The sequence below is a fragment of the Prinia subflava genome, chromosome Z (genome assembly GCF_021018805.1).
Source record: "Prinia subflava isolate CZ2003 ecotype Zambia chromosome Z, Cam_Psub_1.2, whole genome shotgun sequence".
NCBI classification, from domain to species: Eukaryota; Metazoa; Chordata; class Aves; order Passeriformes; family Cisticolidae; genus Prinia; species Prinia subflava.
This window is the reverse complement of record NC_086283.1, coordinates 45288732-45313064: the sequence shown is the minus strand read 5'-3', so window position 1 is coordinate 45313064 and position 24333 is coordinate 45288732. Positions and strand designations below refer to the sequence as shown.

The 24333-nt window shown below is 34.1% G+C and overlaps 1 protein-coding gene across 1 annotated transcript in view; it reads right to left on the bottom strand.

Annotated features, from left to right (window-relative positions):
• Nucleotides 1-24333, bottom strand: part of CNTLN (centlein) — a 197219-nt gene that overhangs the window by 27042 nt on the left and 145844 nt on the right. Inside the window, 7 exon segments of the mRNA XM_063423407.1 lie at nucleotides 5514-5696; nucleotides 6067-6190; nucleotides 7765-7869; nucleotides 7871-7912; nucleotides 9595-9692; nucleotides 12956-13000; nucleotides 13002-13121. Coding sequence (XP_063279477.1) covers nucleotides 5514-5696; nucleotides 6067-6190; nucleotides 7765-7869; nucleotides 7871-7912; nucleotides 9595-9692; nucleotides 12956-13000; nucleotides 13002-13121 — 717 coding nt within the window.

Sequence of the window (24333 nt, the reverse complement as noted above, 5' to 3'; positions counted from 1 at the left end):
TGGAGTAGGAAGGAAGTTTCATAAGGGCAGAAATGAGGAATGAGGTTCACTTGGGGGTGTAACTTTTCAACAGAAGTGTTAACTCACCTAAACCTGTATTTTGAACTACAGCCCAAGACAGCAGTGAGGAAATATGCCATGGCAAAACTTCTATCAGTATTCAAGATAAACTGTAGAAAGGTAATAGAGACTGACATGTATTAGGATATAAGGTAAACTGACTGAATGGCAAGTAACTGGCAGAGCACCACTTGGCCAAGCAGAGGTGAAGTCCTCTGACACATGTGGCTGGTGAACAGAGATGTATGTCAAATAAGAGAGTGAGAGGGAGATGCACCTAGTTTAAGCCCAGCTCTGAGTAGCCAAAACGAGGGCAGATGTCTTAAGAGGGTGAGTGTTAGATCCCAACTTAGATCCATTAAGCTTGCCAAGTGAACTGCCTTGGGTCTTGATTTTGGCAGTCAGTTTTATCAGATGGTTGTACTGGAGATCCAAGCAACAACAATGCCAGAACACACCAGATGTGCACTGTGCTGCAGAGGGTATCCTCCGTGGAAGGCACACAAGTCCCAAATGACAGAGTTAGTATGGAAGTAAGAAGTGCACTCAACTGATTTCGAAACATTCATCTGCCATCACCTATTTATTACCACAACAACTGAATGTATATGCCTTATCAAAACAATTCTTCTGAAGGTCAGAAAAGTTCTGATATTCTCATGCTCAGGCAGGCGTCATCACCACAGATTAAAATTACTTTTGCTGATGTACAAGTTGAATGGGACAGTTGACACTACTGAGTCTTGGCTTACAAATACCTCTAACAGAGTCAAAATCTAGAGAAGAAAAAAAATAGGATGTGCTGGAAAACAGAATTCATGCAGGAATTTGGACAGTTTCATAATAAATTAGCATGTTGTACTGTATTTTCAATAGAAATCCAGTCAAGCAGTCAGATAGCAATTTTTAAACTTTATCCAATAGTTTTCTGCATGAGCTCTCAGAAGTATTACAAACATACAACAAAGAACATTTTGCTCTGGGTGCTGTGCTTCATGTAACTGGCAGGATCTACCGAGGATCTGACAGTACATGTTATAGAAAACCCTGAGCAATGGTACACCATAAAAATTGAATGCATGATTCAAAGAAAATGTATGGTGCTGAAGGAAGTGGGGTGGGATAAAGACATGAACTCTAGAAAACACAACTGAAGTACTCTCAGAGCCACCTGATCCCTCTTCCAGGTAGTTTGCACTTTTCTGTAATAAAAATGCTTTATTTAGTCTAGCTGATATATTTGCAGACTTACTTTTTATTATTATTTCTTAGTCTTGATAAACACCATTGAAAAATTTTATCAGGACATTTTGTGAAAATGTTAAATAATCAAGTTTATTTCTGGTCATTATGGAACTCTAAAAATCACCTACATTTTATGATTTATTTTTTAGATCAACAGCATGAAGTATTTTTAATCAGTTTAACATATCACTGATATTGCATAGGCTATTTTTTTATCTGAACATCTCAGAAGTAGGTCAGACACCTTAAAAAAGGTATATTAAAACAAATAATAACCTTTATCAGCTGACTTGTACTACCCTCCAGAAAAAAACACAGATTTACTCAATACAGTTTGCTTTCCATAAAGGCCCTCTAAGAAGTATAACTATACTCCTATGCATTAATACTTTAATGATTTAACTTTGTGCCAGTAATTTATTCAGAATTGAGATGATTCTCAAAAAGAGGTGAGATTAGTGAATGTAAAATACTGCCTTTTCTGAATATTGACTCAATATTATCATTCTTTTAGACTCTAGGCAATGTCGTAATGCACTAACTTTGAATACTTACTCAAAATGAGGATCAGCAAGATAAATATTTCTTAACCAGCTCCATAAAGCGGTAGGCTACAAAAATTCTAAATCCAAAAATCCTTTTTCTTTCTAGAAAAAGTTAAAAATCTTCTCTTGGCTACTAATAGATTAAGGATGTTGCAGCATCTTCATAAGACATCAGCCTACTTCATTCCAGACACAAAACAGAAATATTCATTGACCTTTATCTTTACACAGTTACAGTTATTGGTTTATCTAATAATAGATAAAACATCTGCTCTGTAATAGCTACCATAGTAGTAGTACATTTTTAAATCCTGCCTGTTTACTACTTTTCTTAGCCGTGCTACCCAAATATTCCCTCTTGACTTCAGCATCTTATCCAAATTTTATACTCTATTGTTGCTTATATTTTCAGGTTATTATCTATAATCCATTTTCCACTTTGTTTATGTTGTCTTTTATTTCTAAATATTTTGCTCTCTTTCTTACCAAAATGAAACAGATATGTATAAGGAGCTACCAACTAATTATGCAACAGTGGTTTTTTGGTCACTTAACTGTTACTAAACTGTTATAGTCCACAATTTCTATTATATTTCCTACTAGCCTATATCTTCCTCATAACAGCTTTGGACCAATGAACTGCTCTGAATTAACCTGTTTCAGGTGCCCAGTCAATTCCCACTGAAAATCATTCAGCTCATAATACCTTATTGCTATCCCACACTCCAACAAAAATAAATCCACTGATCACTTACAACATATTGGATACAACAGCCTTTATTTAGCATTATTTTCAGCATTTTTAGAAACTATCACTAGATTCTATAACCTAATGATTTTAGTTCATTGTGTAAGAGTCTTAAATTGGGGTGACCACAGCAATGCAACGTTTTATTACATTCCACTACAAATACTAGCTGAATTAGTAAGTCATCATATTCTCTAATGCGATCCACTGGTGTATATTGGATTTCTACCAGAAACCTCTTCTCTAGGTTTTGTAACTTACTATCTTGATCCTAAATAGATCCAAGATCTGTAGTTCTGTGTTATCAATAGCTTCAAAAGCAAGCAACACTGCCTACTATAAACAGTCACATTCTTCTCTCTGAAGTTCCCCTGTTCTCCCATTTATAGCTGTAACTAGTAACAACTTAATTAGCAACTCTGAAATAATTTAATTGTTGTATTCTAAAAAAGAGCTATATAATGTCACAAGAGACACGGAATGGGTAGAAAAAGGAACTGCATTCAATTTAAGAATGAGAAGAAAATTGGACTTGCACTCTGAAAAACAAGCAAAGCTTATGATGTGATCAGAATAGCAGATGAAGATTAAAGGGCCATATAATTTTGTTAACCTGTTTAAGTGATATATATAGGTTAAACTTGATCTCTATATAGGAATAATTATTCGAATTATTGGAACTTGAGTGAGAAGGAAGGTCAGGGGACAAAAACCTGACAGCTGTCTGGAAGAAAAGAAACGAGGCAGACCAGACTTCGAAAGAAGAGCTGTACTCTTCAAGAGGAAGGAGTACTGCAACTTATTACAGTAAGTATTATCATAACACCTCATTATAACATCAGACACACAAGAGATATTTTAACAGGATTTACTTGATATACTGCACAGTTCCACTGAATTGCCACAGATTTTACTTTTTTACAGTGGTATATTGTTAATAAAATTTGATTTTGGCACCCAACTAAACAAAGTAGTTTATTTATAGACACTATCTTTGTTTTCAAAAAATTGTTCTGCAGAGGAACAGCAGTCAGCAAAACTATCACTTGAAATATGTTAGCATATTCTTTCTATCCAGGCAAGAAATTAGGTTGTTATTATTATTGTTATTATTATTATTATTATTATTGTTACTATTGTTCTTGTTATTGTTGTTATTATTTCATATTAATTTTTTTTCACATCTAGTGCAACCATGCAAATGCTAATGAATGTTCATGGTAATTAACAATGAAGCTGTCATCTCATTCAACAATGAATGAAGTTGTAATGATTGCTAACAGGTGATTCTGCTAACTACATTTACTTTTGAGAACAGATATTTTGCTTTCTCATTTTCTAATTTTTGAAAATGTTTTCCTTATGAACGAATGCACAACAATGATAGTATGATTTGTTTATCTCCCTATTTCTATAATTGCTACTATCACTTTATTCAGTGAAGAAAAACCCATAGCAGTCTGAAGGGAAACTGAATTGCTTCTCTCTGTCATCAACGACATAGGAGTACTTAATTAAAAGTAATAGATAATACATTAGATTAATTCAGTTTTCCATAGTTAGCCAAAAATAAACATGCAGCTGTGGAAAGAACACCTGTATCTTCCTCTTAGAGTAAGCATTCAGTATTACAAGAAAGCACATTTTCTCTCATGAAAATTTACAGTCTGTTCAAGAATAGGCAGCATATTTCTGAATGAATGGGCATAGTAGTCAGTTTTATGCCTCTTTTTCAACAGCTACATCAAAATGTAAACAGAAAATATTAGTCACTTTAATAATAAACTTTTTTAAAAAATCTAACTTTTAATAGCAGGCACTTTTTCATTAAAAACAATCATTATTTCACCTCATAAGTTAGCTTATGAATTACTTGAATTTAGGATTTTAAAGCACATTCAACATTATTCAGTCTTTTTTCATAAGGAAATTTATATGAACTTAGCAACTGAACTGAACATGGGATGATTTCAGGCAAACACTAAAGGTCTGAATCCTGCTATGTAGAGTGACTTTTCATCTGATAAAGACAGAAAGAAGATGTAACGTACAAGCATTTAAGACACTAAATTTCCATCCAGAGTTGAAAGTTATTCTTGAAGGGATAACTATATATGCTTTCTTTTTCCAGTGCATCAAAACACCATTACTCTTTACTTTGAATGCTTCAGCCTTGCTCAAACATACCTGAAAGCAGATCACTTCTACAGAAATCCAAGACCAGTAGAGAAGTGTCTGTTTCATGGGCTAATAAGCAATAGTCTTCTTAGAAAATTAGTATACAGTACTTATATGCTACATTAATAAAATCACAAAATATTCTGAGTTGGAAGAGACCTGCAGAGATCATCAAAGTCCAGCTCCTGGCCCTGCTTAGCACCATCCCCAAGTGTCACACCATGTGCCCAAGGGCATTGTCCGAACCTTTCCTGAACTCTGTCGGGCTGGCTGGAAGGAATATAAGGAAACAGTATTCTACACACTACTCTTAAACCTGAATTCAATTTTGCAACATGGAGGCTTCTTTATATAGTATTTCTAAACCAAGAAGCATGTGCATATGCAAAATGAGGTAATTCACAGCAATCAATAGATACGAATTACATTAAATGTGTTGGGAATTTATTTGCTGCAAAGTAAACTAATACACAACTAAGCACCTTCTTTTGAGACCAAGTATATGGCAGCCATATATAAAAAGATGACTAATAACAGTTATGGAAGTCTTTGAAAGTCTGGGAGAGAGGCAGTGACTCTTTCTCCTCATTCAGACCTGATTCAGAACACTGTAGTAACTACAAACCTTGTTCTGGAGCAGCAAATGCATCAAAGCCTTGATTAATCCTTTATATTTTGCTTTCAATCAAAAATACCTTTATTCAGGTGAACCCTCAAAAGAAATTCAACATTCAAACCTTCACAAATGTCTTGAACTCTTCTACTTTGTCACTGGTGAGCAGCAGCTCCTTCTGTAGAGTTTCCACAGCCCGTGTACTCTGTTTAGCCAAGCCACATAGCTGCTGAGTTGCAGCAGTTTCAATTTCAGTCATAGCACATTAAGTCTTAATTTTGGTCTCTAGTTTAGTAAGCTTGAGATCCTGAAACAATCCACAGAGACACAGCAGTGCTATGATAGAAGCTGATGGGCAGGTATAGCAGATTACAAACAAAAGAATTGAACAAACCAACCTCCCACACCACAGATGACATCACAGAATATTTCCCTTCCAACATACGTAGAATGTAATTTCACGGCAAAAATTAATTTAATTTTCAGTCATTATGCCCATGTTTCAGTATCTAAATTTCAGAAGTGTGACTGAATTACATCAGATAAACAGACTACTCTTATTCTGCTATTTTCTCCCTTTCTGTACTGAAAGTTTAAGCTGATGACCTTGCAACTTTTCGTTTGAAATGAAGGTACGAAAAAGTTCCACAGCGGAGCCATCAAAACTCTAATTATACCTTTTTCTCCAAATCGTCTTTAGTTTTGCAATACATCTACTCATACTGAGACTTCTCTTTCATAGCTACATTAAATCTTTGTTTCCCTGATTCAATGGAAGCTGTTTTTGTCTTCAGCCAGTGACTTCATTTGAAATAATGAAAGTCCAAGAGCACTGATTATCAAGATGAAAAACTTCAAAATTAGAACAAAGCATATCTATAAGACACAAAAATATGTAACTACATAATATCTTTACTGAGGTATCTTTTTCTGAAATTGCGAACTTCAATAAATCTCTACGGTTGATCTAGTAGAGATCAGTTTGCACACAACCTTGTTACATAAAGTTTTGACTTGTATTAAACATAAAGGAAAGCTCTTCATTTGCAGAGCTGTTTGTTCATATATACTTTAGACTTACAGTAATTGCAAAAGGGAATAAACTACAACTTCCACTAATTTCTTCTGTCAGAGGTAAAAACATAAATTCAAACTCAGCTGAGAAAATAACTGTATGTTAATTGTCTGTAAAACTTCTTAGATAATGATTATCCAATGCAAACGGTGACTGCAGGTAAAATGAAAAAACCCAATTTTCTTAAAAATCGTTCAGCTTTCCTATAGTGCTAATCACAAAGTTTTCCTGACAATATTGAGTAACTGGGAATTTCTTTGATATTTTGCTGAAGATTATGTAAAATTTGTCAACCTGAATTTCCATGTGGAATAATCAAAATAATGTATGGAATATGGTTCTCTGGAAATGAAGTGCTTACAATACTTAAAGTACAGCATTAATGCACGCAATTCCATGCTAAATCTTTTATCCAAAGCCAAAACCAGGTACTTTTCTCATATCATACCTTAGCTCCCTTTCTTAATTATGTTCTCACTTTCTGGCTCTGGACTTCCCAATAGCACCTTATCTTTAGCATGGAGGGTAATACAGTAGCTCTCTCTGGAGCTGAAAATTCTGTATAACCACAAGCAGGAATAGTGCTTGTGACATTCAGCAAGCACTTGCATTCTAGGCAAACAAAAGCCAACTGGCAGAGGGCTTATTTCTATTTTGGGGTCATAAGCTGCATAACCTGACAGACAACCAAACATCATGATCTTTTTGTAGCACTGAAGGTCAAAGCGCAGTGTATCAGTTGGATAGCAGAAATATGCTAAAACATATACAAGTTCTCTTACCTTCAGTGAAATCATCCTAAAATTTCACAGGAGAAAATAATTTGGTATAGAAGTCAAGCACTACCTACACAGTTAGAATTACTCTAAACTAAGAACTGTGAATCATTCATAACACTGCAGTAGAAAATAGATTAACATATTAAAGCATTTAACTACTATAGCCAGGAGAGATGCATGGACTTCATTAGCATATGTCATGTAAAATCATCCTTATTTCAGGTCTACTATATTTTATGGACTTACAGTGCATAAAACAAAATCCCACTACTTACAGCATATCCTCAGAACTGTGTGTTCTGAATACTTTAATACTTAATTACACCTATACAAAGATAAATTAAATTATGCTGAATCCATTCAAGCTATCACCATATACTGATTTAATACAAATTATAGTGGAGGGAATTACACCCTTCAATTAACTGTATGTCCTTTGTTTTAAGCAATGTATTGTTTTAATATGTATAGTGTGTTGAAATAACTTCTGTAAATCCATCAGCTTCTGTTTTTCCAAAAACTAGGAATAGCAAGAAAGAAATTCCTTTCTGCCAAGACTTTATAATGTTTTATTTGCAGTTTTCTTGTTTTCTTGATTTGCTTTTAGGCAAGAACTTAAGTCTTTTCAAATGCCTTTTCATAGTGAGGTTCATCTCCAATTGAGAAATCCTCCAGGGGAATAAGTCGGACTGTATATCACTGCTACAGAATTTGGTTAGTAACCAACTAAAAGGTAAAAAGACAGTAGACAATCTATCATGCCTGTAGCTTTACAATACTTTCAAAAATGAAAGCTGATGCAGTTCTTGCAATTTACCTGGTTCTCAAGTACTAAACCCAGTTTCAGTCTCTTATTAAATAGACATTTTTCTAAATATGCAATATATTTGTGATTTGATTTTTGCTTGTCTGAACGGAAATCACACCAATTCTTTAACTATTATCAAAAGAAGGGAAAAGAAACCTGCTGAGCCCACAAAATTCAATTAATTAAATTCCTTTGATGTCTCAAATAATCATTCAAACACTGTTTTTGCAAAATTATTTTTAAAAAAACGTGAAATGGATGAGCCTCCTTTCATCTAAGTAATACAGGGAAATAGTTGAAAAACTCTGTATTAGATGAGATAAAATGCAAAACCTAGAAATTACATCAGCTTTTGTCAGAAATGTCTCATAAAACCCTCAAAACTCTCATGTACTAAAAAGTAATCTTTGTTCAATGAAAAAATTATGCCTTATACAATGCTTCCATTATTACAACACAAACTAATATTTTAAATATAAACATAAGCAATACCTGAATACGTCCAGATATCTGGATTTTTTTCCAATGAAAGCAAAGTGAATGGTATGTTCAGGAGTACAACACAGTTAATACAATGTCAATATCGTATTAAAAAATCCCCAGGAATAGAGTGCATCTAAAAATTTCCTTGATCTATTTCACCTTTATACTCTTACTGTTATTTTGGTTATTATGTCTTACAGCTTATAAGAAAACAGCATCTATTGTATAAAAAAAGCATGTTATCCAATAACTATTTTAGATTTAAAATCTTATGGTGGAAAAATTCACTTTGAAACAGAAAATAAACAATCTACAATTTAACCATTTTTAGGGCTTTCTATTTTTCAAATGAAATATTTTCAAATAAGTAAACTGCATTTTTTCTTCAAATAAAAAAACAAGAAGGGTTAGAGGACTTAAATTCTTGGGAAGACAAGAATTTCAGATACCCTAATAGCTTTTTTTACAGTTGATATAGTAATGTAATTGAAGAACAGTATTATATCAGCTACAGCAGGTAAAATAAAAAATATCAGTTGCATACTTGAGAATGTTTGAATTTCAAAATGAATAGTAGACCTGAATCAATTCAAACAGAAACAAACATAACTGTCCTTTTGAACTTTTTTTTATGAATATAAGACTAGCTATTTAATCTTATTTAAGCATCTGAACCTTGACATGTCTCTTAGCCCCTAGGCAAAGAATTACTGAATTTGAAAGACTGTGTTTAACAGTGCTGAGGAATTCATTTCGACTTACAGCAAGGATAAAGTGGTCTACTCTAGAGTCTGAGCTCTGACCTAAGGAATTCTTACTGCCATACAGATACTGTAGCTAGCTAATCACGCATCCGTTTAAAAAATCTGAAATTTAAGCATAAACTGCTCCAGTTTCAAAAAACAAACAAACAAACAAACAAAAAACCTGTAACACTGTGCAAGACTGCAATAAAAACCCCACATCGTTCTCCTAAGAACCTAGGAGCAGTTGACGTTGTAGCAATTTTACAGCTGCCACTGGGTGGCACCAGACACAATGGATAGAAGAGGGACCATACTTCGCCGGTAGCTCCCGAATCCATTCTTCTTTTTCCTGGACTTGTTTTCTTAGTGACTCAATGGTGGTCGATTGCTTAGTGATCTCAGTACTCGAATTCTATATTTAAAAATATTAAAATATAAGTATAAAAGACTGAATGTGATCGGGGTCAACAGTAAATTCTGAAAAAAATTATCTGAGTAAATTTCTATGTATTTTATGAAGGTTTTTAGAAAGTAACTGGTACAAAAGAAGTGTTCTTACTTTCTAGAAACACTTACGCAGAAGTACATTACTTGGAAAATATGATGAAAACCAGTAATTTTCCATTGTTCTAATAATGTATGGCCAATAGATGTTCCCTGGGACACTTGCAATCACCAATGAGGACTGCATTTTCTCTTGCATGGTCAGAATAAAACAACAGAAGAGATGTAAAACTGGATCTTCATTTGAACTACTTCTTTGAATGGTATAGTTCTACAGCACAAGCAGTCTACATCTCTGCAGCAAGAATGTCCAATAATTCCTTTCATTTTGGGTATTAGGAAATACAAGACAATTTACGAGAGTGGTTGTTTTTATGTCTCCTGAAATTCAAGGCACAAGACAAAGATATTTCCATTTGTTTGTACTAACACAAATTCTACATTTCCATAACAACCAGGTATGATCCTAATTTTCAGGCACATGTCATTCCAGTGAAGAACAATTATACAGTTGTTAGCCATTCCTTATTTGTACATAATAAGAAAAAAAAGTGCCTCTATTCCACCAGACAATTACACATATTATCTACCTAACATCTAAATTCAGAGCAACTGAATCAGTCTACAGAAGAAAAAACTGAAATTTAACTGAGTAGCCATCTTAGCAATCTAAGCATATGTCATTGAATGCCATTGCTGAAATGGCAGCTCAAACACATCACATAGGGATATTGCAGAAGTACAAAAGGTGTTGCCAAAAGATACATGTTAAGCCTATGCACAAAATATGTAAGTGCCTATTTTTGTACAGATTTAGCCACTGTACTACAGCTTTTTACTTGCTATGTATAAATAATAAGCAAACAGATCAGACATGCTGTAAACAGTGATACTTCAGGAGAATTTCTGTGCTCGGTGCAGACTTGTAATGCTTATTAACATTAACTGGAATATTGTACATAACTCTGTGCACCTCAAGAGGTGTATATATTCTTGTGTGCATAGTTAGATGTAAAATATTGTTCTTAATATCTTGTCTAGTCTATTTACTATTATTATAATGTGAGGTATAACCAGAAAATTGTTAAAGTGATATATGCTAGCAGAATATTCCTGAGTTTTCTGAGACCTCTTTGTAGAGCTTGAGTTCCATTACGGTAAAGCATGGCACCCAGATATGAGGTTTACACACCAGACATGAACTTGAGTACTTAGGTGGGCCTCTGCTCATGTTCAGGGGCAAAGACATATCCTTACATTATTTTGCTTCCAAACTCACCACCCACAGTTAACACATTTCTTCCTATTGGCAAAGATACACAGAGCCATTATATACAACATAAACAAGCACTGCAAAGACAGCGCTAAGGAAAAAAAAATAACTAATAAGGCCAGGTACTTGGACATTTTAAGCTTTAAGGAAAGCTTCTACTGCTTAGACATTCAGATATTCAGGAGAATAACTATGTGTCTCATTTTAAAGTCAGCTAGAGAGCCTGGAACAATAATTGAAAACCCTTTGCCAAATTCTTCTGCTAAAAAATGACTTACAGGACTTAAACTAGCCTTAGATAAAGTTAAGAATTTTAGAAACTTGATTTAAGTATTTTTTGAGGCCCCTATATTCAAAACTCTCATCCAATTCAGAAGCCAGTGAATTTACTCTACTACTTAGAATTTGGGGTCACAAACTATCTCCATCCTAAATGTAGTTTTGCATACATGATTTATTTTTTCATTAAAAATTTAATATATCTTTAAAAAGGAATTAAAAGTCATGCTAGTATTTTTGATATCAGATTATATATGCTTGCTAAATATTTCCTCTGCTGCAGAAACAAAAAAAATCCCTTTGATTTTTCAGCAATTTGTTTTGCTATTCACATTTGGAAGACAAATAGAGTAGGCTTCTAGCATGGGTGTTACTCGTAAGCTATTTAAAAATAATAAATCCACATTTTTTATTTTTCCCACTTGTATAGATCAGTTGACTGCTAGGTTTCTGGATAATGAAGATACTCATCTAAAAGGTACAACCCTAATTAACAGAAATTACCACTCACCAGCAACAGAAGCAGATTAGTCAATCCCAAACCAAAAAACAATACTCAAGAAAATAGTGTGTATGGTTTTGAGACCTCTTTCTCATAATTAAAGTAGATCAATTTATGTGCCTTTTAATGGCTACTCCCTGCTGGCCTTGTCTCTTTATCAATGTGACCTACCTTTACTAATCCCTGAATTTAGATGTTATGCATCCAGTGTGCAATAGCCGTGATCTGTAATACCATGACTACCATCAACAGCTCAGGGATCTCAGCATTACCCACATCTCATGTGCTAGCACAGCTAATCCATGATTTAGAGTCAGCTATGTTGACCATGTAACACAGCTTTTTTTTCTAGCTGATCCTTTGGCAGGCTTCGTGCTACTGTGGAGTTTCTTCTAGCAGCACGAAGCTGTACCATTTTGACCTTTTCTCTTTCCTCTACTATTTAACAGGAAACAGTGGGAAAAAAACAACTTGAAGACATACTGTTGCAAATGTATTTCCTCCAGTGAGAAGAGAAGAAGTAATATGTTTGAGCCAGGCCATCTGCTGAGAAAGCTTCCAGAACAACACGGCCCAGTCTCTACATCATTCACATGCAACAAAATCACCTGAGACTGAAAAGTGAAATCATCAACGAGTCAGTATTTTCCTACCAGCGAATCTACAAAAATACAAATTAAAAGAAATATCTCTGAAGACAAAGACAATACTGACACACACACAACGCTTCTTTTGTTGCCCCATTGGCTCAAATTCTTCGCTCCTCTTTCACAGACAGCTATTGCTTTTCTCCTTAAAGGAAGAAAGGAATCAACTGAATTCTCATCAAACTAATTCCACCTCATCTTCCAACAAGATGTACTTAACCATTGTGCGAAAACCCAGCAAGGCTCCTTGTCTGGCCTATTTGATCTGCAGAAATTGTTTTAGAGCTTTTAGTTCTGTCTATGACTACGCTTCTACTTAACATCAAAGGCAATCTAACACCTAAGTTGCTAATCATTGGCTAAGATTTACAAATGATAGGCATATGGAAGTATATGCATGTCTGCTTGACCTAGTTATGAACTACTGCTCATACGAATTATCCTCAGCACTAGATAATCTGTTCTGTCACCTTTAGTTTGCACTGCAGCTGTTTCGTCTCTAAATCAATGTTTTTTTGAAGGAGCTGGTGTGGCTTCACTCTTGCCAGCAGTTTGAGACAGATGTTCTCTCAACTTTAATTTTCCTTGTGACTCCTCCTTCTCCTGTTGCCACTTGGCCAGGTTGGAGGTCAACACCTGTTTTATAAAGAGAATAAACAATCACAATATCATCCTAAAAATATTTCTGCTTGGTCATATGAGATGCTTCTCCATTCAGCATTCAAGTGGAATGAAACAGTGTATATTGTGTATAAACAGTGTGTATATACCTGTAATGACATTGCATAGCTGTTGGTTGAATTCTCTAGCACAAGCAAAGATCAATTCTGGCAGAAAAAAGAAATCTAGTACCACTGAAAACAATCAATTACTTTAAGGCGAAATAATTTGACTTTGACTGAATATCTTGCTGTTTTAACCACAACAAACAAAGATTATCATACAAAACTGTAACAGCAGTTACTATTGAAACATGGAATTCAGCAACTATTTCTACACAGAACATGAAGAAATACCATGGTATCTCAGACATCAGTGGGAATTAAGGGCAGTTAAATGTCAAATCTGTTGTACTGGTGACCACTGTAAGCTCACTTGAATTGCTGTGTTGACAACTGCTATAAAGCATACACCCTTCTCTTGGCTTTTGTTTTCATATTTGTAGGGCTTGTAGAGGTTAAAGCAAAGTGGACCAGCTGCACTAAACATCTCCTGGTTGGCTAGTCTTTACCTATGTGTTATTCCATCCCTTTCAATGTATGCACCATAGCCAGAGAACCACACATTCCATAACCTTGACACTCGGGCTGAAGTACTTAAGTGGTAAAAGACAAGCTGGAGCAGGACAGGATAACAGATGTTAGTTGTTTATTCCACTGGGTAGGTCTTACCACCCTATACTGCAGCCAAAATGCTTCTCACTTAGCAACATAAATGCTAAGTCCAATTAGCAGATGAGCCTTGTTAGGGATTTAGTTCAAATAAATATCATGCAAACAAACTCAGTCTTGTTGCACTTGACTGACAACTAACAAGACTTATTCAATCTTTGTACCAATATATTTCACATTACTCCTTACAGAAGTAATGTTTTAAATAATTGCTTTAATTTAAATAATATTGAATGTTGTTCTGCAAAAAGGGGAAACCATCTCTGCGCTAGTGATTAACTTTCACAAAACTGTAGTCAGCCAAAAGCCAGCAATGGCTTAACAGCTCTCTGCTCCTTAAAAAGGTTATTAATATCCTATCTTATTATTCCAAGTAAGACTGTAATACAGTAGCTTAACATAAGAAACAGTTGTACAAAATGGTACTGAAATACCTCAAAATGCAAAAAACCCTTACTTTGTGAAGAATCCTGATCAGAAACAAGAGAAGACACATGACAGCTTGAAATAACTAAATGTGGTCCTGATTATATGCTGGTGCCAAATGAAATACCCAATCAAAAATCAAAAAACAAACAAACACCACCCCCCCACCAAACCCCAACAAAACACCAAAAAAAAAACCCAAAAAGAAGAAAAAACCCCAAACAAACAAACAAAAAAAACACCCGCAAAAAAGGTGAAAGTCAAGTATTTTACTTTCAAGCAGTTTATTATTTAACTTACAAATTAGATTTCATATAGCTTGATGTCATTAGAAAAATGACATCATACACGTGTTTATAAAAACTTACACTCCCATGACAAGGATCTGAAGATCACATATATACAGACAAAGAGAGTCACATTTATTCCCATAATGAATGAGAAAATAATGCTTGTATATTTTGCATTAGCCTAAAAAAATATCATGGCTACAAGGAAAATTCATTTGGTATTTAAAGTTAAAACTCTAACCATATTTATTTCATATTCATCAAGTGCACTTATTAAAGTCAGTGGGCATTTTACGTATGTGTCTGAGGTAGGTACTGTTCTTAGTAAGGGAGTTAATCTTTCCATTCACTTCTGTGTCTGCTGTCATTAAACAAGAGAGAGATACTGTGTTTTCTTATTGACTACTCCTTAACCTGATATATTCTTCTCATAATTACTACATTTAGGACCATTTCCATAAGAAAAAACAGTAGTAGGACACAAAGACATAGTATAGAAAAATATGAGGGTTATGTTAATTTTTTCAGTATAACCAATATTTCTACATGCAGAATTTCATGATTCAGTGTCTCTATAATAAATTATTCATAAAAAGAAAAGAAAAAAAATCATAGCTAGATCAATATCTCTGTTCAAAATCAGAAATGCCCCCATATCTGCCCAAGATAGTTCATGACTCTCAGAAGTTTCTTAAGCTGCTGCTGCTGACAGTATGCATCAGTTCTGAAACATCATGAATTGCATTGGCTACATTGTCAAAAATTATAGCAAATATATTCAAAAAGGTCTTCATAGGACAGGTACTAAAGATGACAGTTGGTTATAGAAACTGCTTAAGGAGGTAGAAAAAAAGATTTTAAAATAAGAATCTATACAAATTCAGAAACAGCATGAGAACTACAAGGATGAACTGAAAGTAGCATATCATGCACCAGAGCCTCAATTTGCAAAAGCAGACAGGCACGCAATTGCAATCAGACATTTGACAAAAGTTGTCTCTTAATACTTCTATAGATATTGTAAATGTACTACAGGACTGATAATTCTACTGCATTACTCTTCTATTTTTAATCTATTGAGCAGTTATGAGAAAATCCTGTGTAAATCCATGAGGGATGTAAAAAGCAGCCCCACTGCCCTATCAGGATATTTATGTCTAAAAGATATTCCTTACATTTACTTAAGAAACAAGTTCATTACCCTGGTGTTCTTCACCACTCCTTATATTTTAGGTCAAGTTTAAATTATTTTTTCTTTTTTAGACATAACAGCAGTTTTGTGTGTGTGCTACCATGCACACAAATCCTGAATGACAGAGTAAAAAGAATTTACTCCAGGGGAAGAGGTCACCAGGATGAAAGGTAGAAGAATCTTAAACATCAGCTATACCAGATGTTGGTAAAGGCAGCCTACTGCTGTTCCACCATGATGTAGCGGCCTTTGTCTGCTGCACCTCCTCCAGAGTGTTTTTGGCTTAACAGATGTTTATAGGTTCAATATTTTAACATCCATCTATCATAATCTCCTTGCTCCTGGTATACCCATGACACTCTGTTCTGCTGTTCACAAAGGAGTAAGTGATGAAACCTCAGTTTCTAGGCAGTGAGTGTAAAACTTCCAGTGACGCAGCAAGGCTTTTCACCGTAAGCCCTCTGCTCAGAGAGACAGCTGTGTGGAAGGCCCAACGGGTGAACACAGGAAGTTTCTGGAATGGCCTAATGCTCCTTGGCATCACAATCACTCCGTAAGGGGCTCTGAGACCACTTTACAGAAGTCACTATCCTACTGCAACTGGCATGTATAAATGTAACATTTCCGCTGGAAGCAGCCGACACTGTACTGCTACTGAAGGCACATGATTCCACACATTTATATTTACAAAATATATTATATAAAAATTATAAAAGAGGATGTAAATCAGGCATTCTTGACACACTTTTTAAGCAGTGACATAGTCTTATTTTACTACTCATTTTGTAAACTAAAGCTAACTTTTACGCTCTGATGTGTAAAAAACTCCTTTTCTGCGAAGCTTCCCACCCTAAAATCCTGGCAGATGAAAACACTGCTATGTCTGTAAGAAAACTGAAGTTAACACTCTCATATTTCTTTTCTCTAAGAAACCTTGCTACAGTAGGTAATAGACTACATTTGCTGTATGCATAGCTCCTATAAAAAGTTCTATTTTAGAATTTAACAGTGCTCCTATAAATGTTTTACATAGAACACTGTTTTCTCACAGTTACAGCTTGGTCATGAAGAACACAAAATAAGCAGTACTTGTTGCACATATAAAACATAAAAAAACTTTTCAAAGCATGCTTGCAGGTAAAGAGCCAGGTATTTATGATTTTACACTTTCTCTCAAATATTATTATAACAAAATGATAAAGCTATTTAGAGTATTCCATACAAATTTATTGTGTCAATCCCACTAAACTTGGCCCTTTTTTTGAATCAAAAGTATTCCCTTGAATCAAAACTTTCCTCTGCCTGATGGGTCATAGGAAAAAAAACCCCTAAAATTAATAAAGATGGTATGTAGATATCTGAAAAGATATAAACCAGACTAAAAAGATGTGCTGAATACTTAAGGTGATCATATAGAGAAAAGGCAAATAACTTCAAATCCTCGATCAAAGTTCTTTTCATCCAAGTGCTGTAAGTGGTTGATTACTTAATATGCTAGACATGAAGACAAAATATCAAACAGAAGTCTTTGGTGACTTAATATCCCATCCCTAAATTGAAACAAAGACCCCCCCAAAAGCACGACAAACTTCTAAAACATAGAACTTATTTGTCATTTGTCCTTCTGAAATTTTAGTAAAATCTAGTGAATCACTTAGATGTATTTTTTTTCAGTCAAATGCAGTTATGAGGAGCTGACTATTCCACAAAATGTCAAATAAATGAAGGTAATATAGAGGACTTTTTGCCTGTGCTTTAGCTAGTTGTTAGACTTCAGTAGCCTTTAGAGACCATTAAGTACCCTTTGGCTAATTGGCCAATGGTAGATTAATCCTCTTTTTATTCCAGCAGCACTATTTTAACACCCTTTGCACTCTGTCAGTGTAGTATCTGAATGACAAAATAATATTGTGCATGAATAATAAGCAGAAAAGTTAAATTAACATTTCATGTTTCACATGCCATACCTATGTGTCAGGGAAAAGAACCCTCTTTTAAAGCCACTGACATTCAACTTTTTTAAACAATCTCGTGTTGACACCTTACTGAAGTGAATCTTCCTAATTACTGCTAATTGCCTATCAAGGAAAAAAAAGTCTTTCCTTGAAGTGCAGTTGTCTAGTATAGATGAACACAGCTCCAAAGTGCATAGTAAAGACAGGCATGACACTTGAGGTGTGCTACATTATTATGAGGTCATACTAAATATAGTTTGCAGTGAACAAAACAGCTTTTAAGGATGTTTAAGGTACTGAAAATGTCAATCTCTCATGAAGTGTTTAAATTAGTTCCCCAAAGAGAACTACAGACATTAACCAGTAGATAAGAGGTACATTTCTCATCTCAGGTATTTTACTAAAGAAAAACACTTGTCCCATTGATAGTGGTAACACAATTGCAGTTCAACTGCTTTATTACAGCAATATTTACATTGGAATTGCCCTTTCACATATACAAATTACAAATTCAGCTGTTATTGGAAAAAAAAATTTGTAATCACTAGAACTGACTCCTAGACTCAAAGATTTTGAGTGTCTTCTTAAACATGTACTAATACTGACCAATGATCATTTATAAAAATTTTTTTGCTGTAGAACACTTCATAAACAAAGGTTTTACCTGTAATTTTAATTCACGTACTTGCAATTAATCTACAGCTAAATTTATTCTACAATTTATAAAAGCCTAGCATTGCAGCATCTGGCTACAGCAACTTATTAAATAATACAAAAAGAAAATCAATAGAATCAGTCCAGACTAGTCCTTTTTGAATTTTGGTTTTTCTCTTTTTGTAAATACTAATACCACATAGATCAAGAGCAGAAAACTTAACTATATTTCAAAGAAACATAAAACACTCATATATAAATGAATTGGAGTGAAATATTCTGGGCCAAATTCTCCAAGAAATTAACTGCTCCTATAACAAGAGACAAGTCTGACTACAGAACTGTGCATTGTGCAACCAATGATTTTTCAATCAAATTATAGAAAATAAGAAAAAAAATTAGTAATAATATAAATCACAATTTTTAAGATTATGAAAACGCTTCTGATATACATATAACAGAATATATTATGTATAATGATTACACCAATTCAAAGATAAAGGTTTTGTCCTGCAGTACCTGTATTTTAGCTTTCATTTTCTACCCCTTTCATTTCATGTCTCTGTACAAGTAAACACTGCTGTATCCCATGCCTAATTTCTGTACATATTAAGAACACTATCCTGCTTTCATACTAAAGCAGATGCTGCACTCCATCTGTCCTTGCAAGTTTCAAGGGAATATAAGGACTATTAACTATTTATTTAACAGTACTTATACAAGTAGTTTCATAATGATCAATTATACGATCACAACTATGTGATTTAATTTTTGTTGTGATTTATTTTCCAATATGGAGAAGTAAACTGACAAAATATACAGATGTACAGGACATCCTCTGCAAGGTCTTAATATTTCCACAGAAAAATTACAGAACTTGAAGAAATAAATATTTATTAAAAATAATAATATTTAGTATTTCAGTATATACATAATTTGAACTTTTTTGAAATATTAATATCTATCAGACACAACATCATACATTAAAATGTTTTCCTACAAATTAATTGAAAACTTAACTGGAGATATTTCATGACATTTTGTCCTGTTTGAAAATATCTGGGTATTATGGCAAGCCAGTTGAGAAGATGTGGCATAAGCAAAAGCAATGTTTTCATGTTTCCAACACTGCTATTTAAATAAATACTAATAAATACTATTATTCCAACACCTAACATGCTTGTGCACATAAAGTATTGCTATATACAAGGAAAGACTTCCAGCTGATGCATAAAATTTACCCCAAGATTTCCATGGGTTTATACTTACTAGGGAATTTTCAACATAAGACATGGTATCCATGAGATCTTTTGTAGTTAGGACCAGGTTTTATGCATGATTTTTTTTTCAGGACTACACAGTATTTATCTGATTTCCTCCAAGCACGAGAGTTGGGGCAAACTCATAAAGCTTGAAATTTGAATTTTTCATCTAGGGTCAGGGATAGTGCTTGCCATATTCCCCCTGCTTAATCTTAACACATCTAAGCACTGCAAATGAACTGCTTGCATGAGAGCCAGTCAGGGAATTTCACAATCCCTACAACTCATTACAAATTTAACAGCAGCAATACTAAGTATTCATATGTTTCAGATAACACATACAAATATGCTGCACTAAAACTCATTGGGGGAAAAAATTAATAATGCTTCCATCTGTTTTCCATATAATTCATATAAAATAGAGAGAAACCAAAATGAAAATGCTATTTTAAAGACGGTGTTTAAACTTTCTTTTGATTTACCCACTTAGTTCCAAAGCATACAGCTTTATATCTTTGGAAACTAAAGTTATTTTTAAGAGAATATATAAGAAAAAAAGAAACAAAATAACTGAAAGAATGGTGAAATATTAATTTAACCTCTCCTCATTTCCATGTGTTTTAGAGAGTGAACCATTTTCTACTGAAATATTTCTGCATTTCTAATGTAAGTGGGCAGGAAAGCTGTCCTTGTAGGGAAAGCTGTTCCATCTCCCATATTACTATTTATATATTATTTTCCTTGGATCATTTTTCAGATTTTCAAGAGTTAAAGACTCTTCCAAGCTACTTTGAGGAAGTGATGTAATTGTTTCAAAATAAAAATTACTAAAATGTATGTAGGGTATAGGCATTCTCAGAAATTGGTTGCAATATTCAAGGAACAAAATTGATAAAGAGAGCTCTATGTTTAATTTTATTCAATTATTTACTTATTTTTAGCCACTTCAGATATTAATAAAAGCAGAAAAAATATCCTCAGAAGGTCTTCTCATTTGTTTTTATGCAGACAGCTGTGTAAAAGCAAAACATTTTAAATATAAACTGTATTAACAACTGCACTAACTAACGTAGGTAATGGAAAAGTTCTGTTTTCATAGAGAATAAGAAACATAAACAACAAAGAATTGCAGGGAAAAAACTGTTAAGTATCTAGAAGGATTTCTTCTAATTACATAAAGGTGATTATACAGATATTTATTTATTATTTACATTTCTAAAAAAGAAAACAAAGAGATTGCTAGCCACTTCTGAGAGGTATGAGAAAGCTGATGACAGACATTGTGAGGAGGATGGAAAGACAGCAGTATTTTTCAAAATAATGAACTGCATTTAAAAATTACCACTAAAATGTACTTCATATAAATTAAATTGGTAATTCATCCCTGGATTCTTGTAAATGAACCCCCACAGTCTTATCTTTAATTTGTAATTTATGTTATCATAAGAACTCTTGCTAAAATTAGAGACATAAATGAACAGTTTAGGGTAAAATACTCTCTATATTACTGTATTACTTATATACTATTTATACCTATTTAATCTCTGAAGAGATCATCACAAGAAAAAAAAATCCATGTTTTCAGTCTAATGGATAAAGTGAAATATTCTTTCCCTTTATCACCATTATCATCAATATTATGACTCACTTGGGCAATTTATTATTTTCGCATACATGAACACTTCGAGGACAACACTGCAATTCTAAATCCCAGCTTGAACAAGACCTACAGCTGCTGAGTAGTTCCCTCACTCTCTTCCACTGGTTTTACCAAGATAAGAGTATAGCCAAAATCACCCATTTTGTGTACACAATACCCTAAATACCACAGGAAGACATTTCAATCCAAAAATGAAGAGAACACTGTGCACTGTTCAGCCACCCAAGAGGAATGCTTTCCCAGTGTCTGTGAATCTTGCGAGATGTGCTGTGGCCATGGGCAGTCACACAGCCCCCAGTGCTGAGAAAGGAACAGGAGGTCTTGGCATGTTAGGCATCAAGGGCAGAATGGAGTGATGCAAAGTAAACCTGACCATGATACAAGACATGGGAACAGTCCATGATTGTTAACAGTCCATTAATTCCCAAATAAACCTCAGGAGAGCAAATCAGACCATGCAAAACATTAGTAAGAAAGCATAAATATTCTTCTACCTCCTCTATCAGTTATGGAGTCCATGAGGTTCAGGCACTTCGGGAAAAACCAGCACCTTGTCAAAACTAAAAAATGCTTCCCTTGGATTACAAGGACAGTAAGAGTGTCTGACTTTGATAGGGATACCATAGAATCCTGGGAGCCAGCACTCATTCTCTGCAACAATTGGGAGTCTAAGACAGAATAATTAAGACAATCTCAAAGAGAAAAAGCTGTGGATACATATTTTTAAAAAGTAATCTCAGGTGTAGTTCCCTTGTCTCAGAAGTCTTTTAGTTGTAACATTTTCTATTGCTTTAGATGACATCTTAGTTCTTGACTCCCATTCCTTTATGCCTAGAAAATCCAAACAACAGCCACCCCCGCCCCCCAAAATCCCATAATCAAAACAAAACAACAACAAAAAAAGCCCCAAACACCACACCAAAAAACAAACTAACAAAAAACCTCCAAAAATTGCCAACAAAAAAAACTTAAAGAAGGTTCATGCATCAAGAAGGTTCATCCTTGGTAAGGGATGGCTTGCACTGCTGGCTATGGATGTTATGAAGTTTCTTCCTGTAGTGCAAGAGAGCAGCCAGGACAACAGAGCAATACCGTTAATTTTGAACACATAAGCTTAAATAGGAGATTGTGGGAAGGAGAAGATTGGAGTGAGATGAAAGCTCTAACAAAAATGTCAATTCCATTTGTGCAATATAACCTAGACAAAGAAATCTCACTGTGTGACAGGTAAGATAATAGGCCCAAACAGGAAACTGGTGCTTTGCAGACCTATAAGTGCGGAACTGGTGAAGACGAGGATTCCTCTTCTGAAATCCAGAGGAGTCCAAAAGAACTCTTGTTCTTGAAGGACAAGATGTGGGAGCTGTTATGATCCTCCTTCCTGATCACTGATAAATCTTACTAGAAACCAAAGAGTAATAAAATGCATGGTGCAAAAGAAGGAACTGGTGTCCAAGGAGTAAGAATTTTCAAGGGCTAGCCTCTATATTCATTGTTCAAACTCTTCTCTATTAAAGTATTTTCCTGTGCTAGTTATCTTAAAAAAAATCTTCCATTTGAGAATGAGGGCAAAAAAATAATTGCTAAATAAGAAAGAATACATTAAGTTGTGAAGAATACATTAAACATTGCACATGTACCTAACATTATACGGAAATGATTCCTGAAAATTTTGGTTTAAAGACAGAGAAGATTCTTCTGGCAGCCATCTTCAGTGTCCTCAGAGAGAAAATGTTCATTATATATGAGTGGTCCTTTTTGAAAAATTGAATCCATTCTCTTTAAAGAATATGGAAGCACAAACTGACCAGTAATTTTAGATTATCTTTTATCCATGGAAAGGTGGGTATTACACTCTTTCAGTCTTTACCATTAATCTGTTATTATTTTTTAGGTTTCATTCGTTACAGACCTTCAATCTTTCCTCGTTGTTACCTTCAGAACTTACTAAAATTCTTTCTCCTTTCTTCCAATATGTGTTTTGTGTTTGGTGCCAAACCAAGGTAAAATATTACACAGAGTACCTGGACATTGTTAAGTAGAAAAAGAAATGTCCTCTGTGAAATTCTCTGTAAAAAATAAAACCTGACAAACTAGCAGTGGTTCTGCTTTGAAGAGCAGTAGTCTGACAAGCTGGTGGCCCTCATGCTATCAAGTACCATCTTTGTGTTCCTAAGAAACACACACTGGTATTTGTTCAGCCTGTGGATCTTTGCAAAATCAACACACACATACACAAGACAAAATAAACCCCACAAACCAAAACAAAATCCCAAAGAAACAAAAAAGCCAAAACCCAATCCAAAAAGCAACCGTTTTGACTTTTCCCACAACCTACTGAATTTTACCTTATGGTGGATTTCACATATGGTAATCTTGTAAAGGGAAGGATAACATGTAAAAATTAAGGCATCATATATGCATGTATTTTTTCACGACCAACGACAACAACTTCTTCCCCCAGGTTTACTGCTTATTTACAAATGTTGGGAAAACATTTGAAAAATTAGATATCAAGAACATTTCTGTGGTCATTCACAAGGGCTGTTTCAATTAAATCTTGATTTTGTCCTTTGGGATTCAAGCTACAGAAATTATTTTTGAAAAATTAAAGAAAATTTTTTTGAAAAAAGCCCAAGACAGCCTAACTCAAAACCTTCATTCAACAAAACCTCTTCTTACTTTAACTAATAACTGATTTTTAAATTAAATACAAGAAGACTTTTAAAAATATTTTAATGTTTAAAATTGAAAAAATGTTAGCAAATATAACATTTTTTTCTTTATGGCTAACTTTAAAATTGTAACTATTATAACTGCTTTGGAAAAAAAATGCAAATTAAGAACTGCAGTTTTTTGTGTCTTTTTCATATCTGAAAACAATTTTTTAAACTGAAACGCCGTCTATAAAAATGTCTAGAAAAGTGACAAATAGAGGAATAGTACGTGGAAGTTTGGGGGTTGATTACACACCTTAGTTTTCAGTATTTTTAAAATGCCCTGCTTCTGATACTAGCA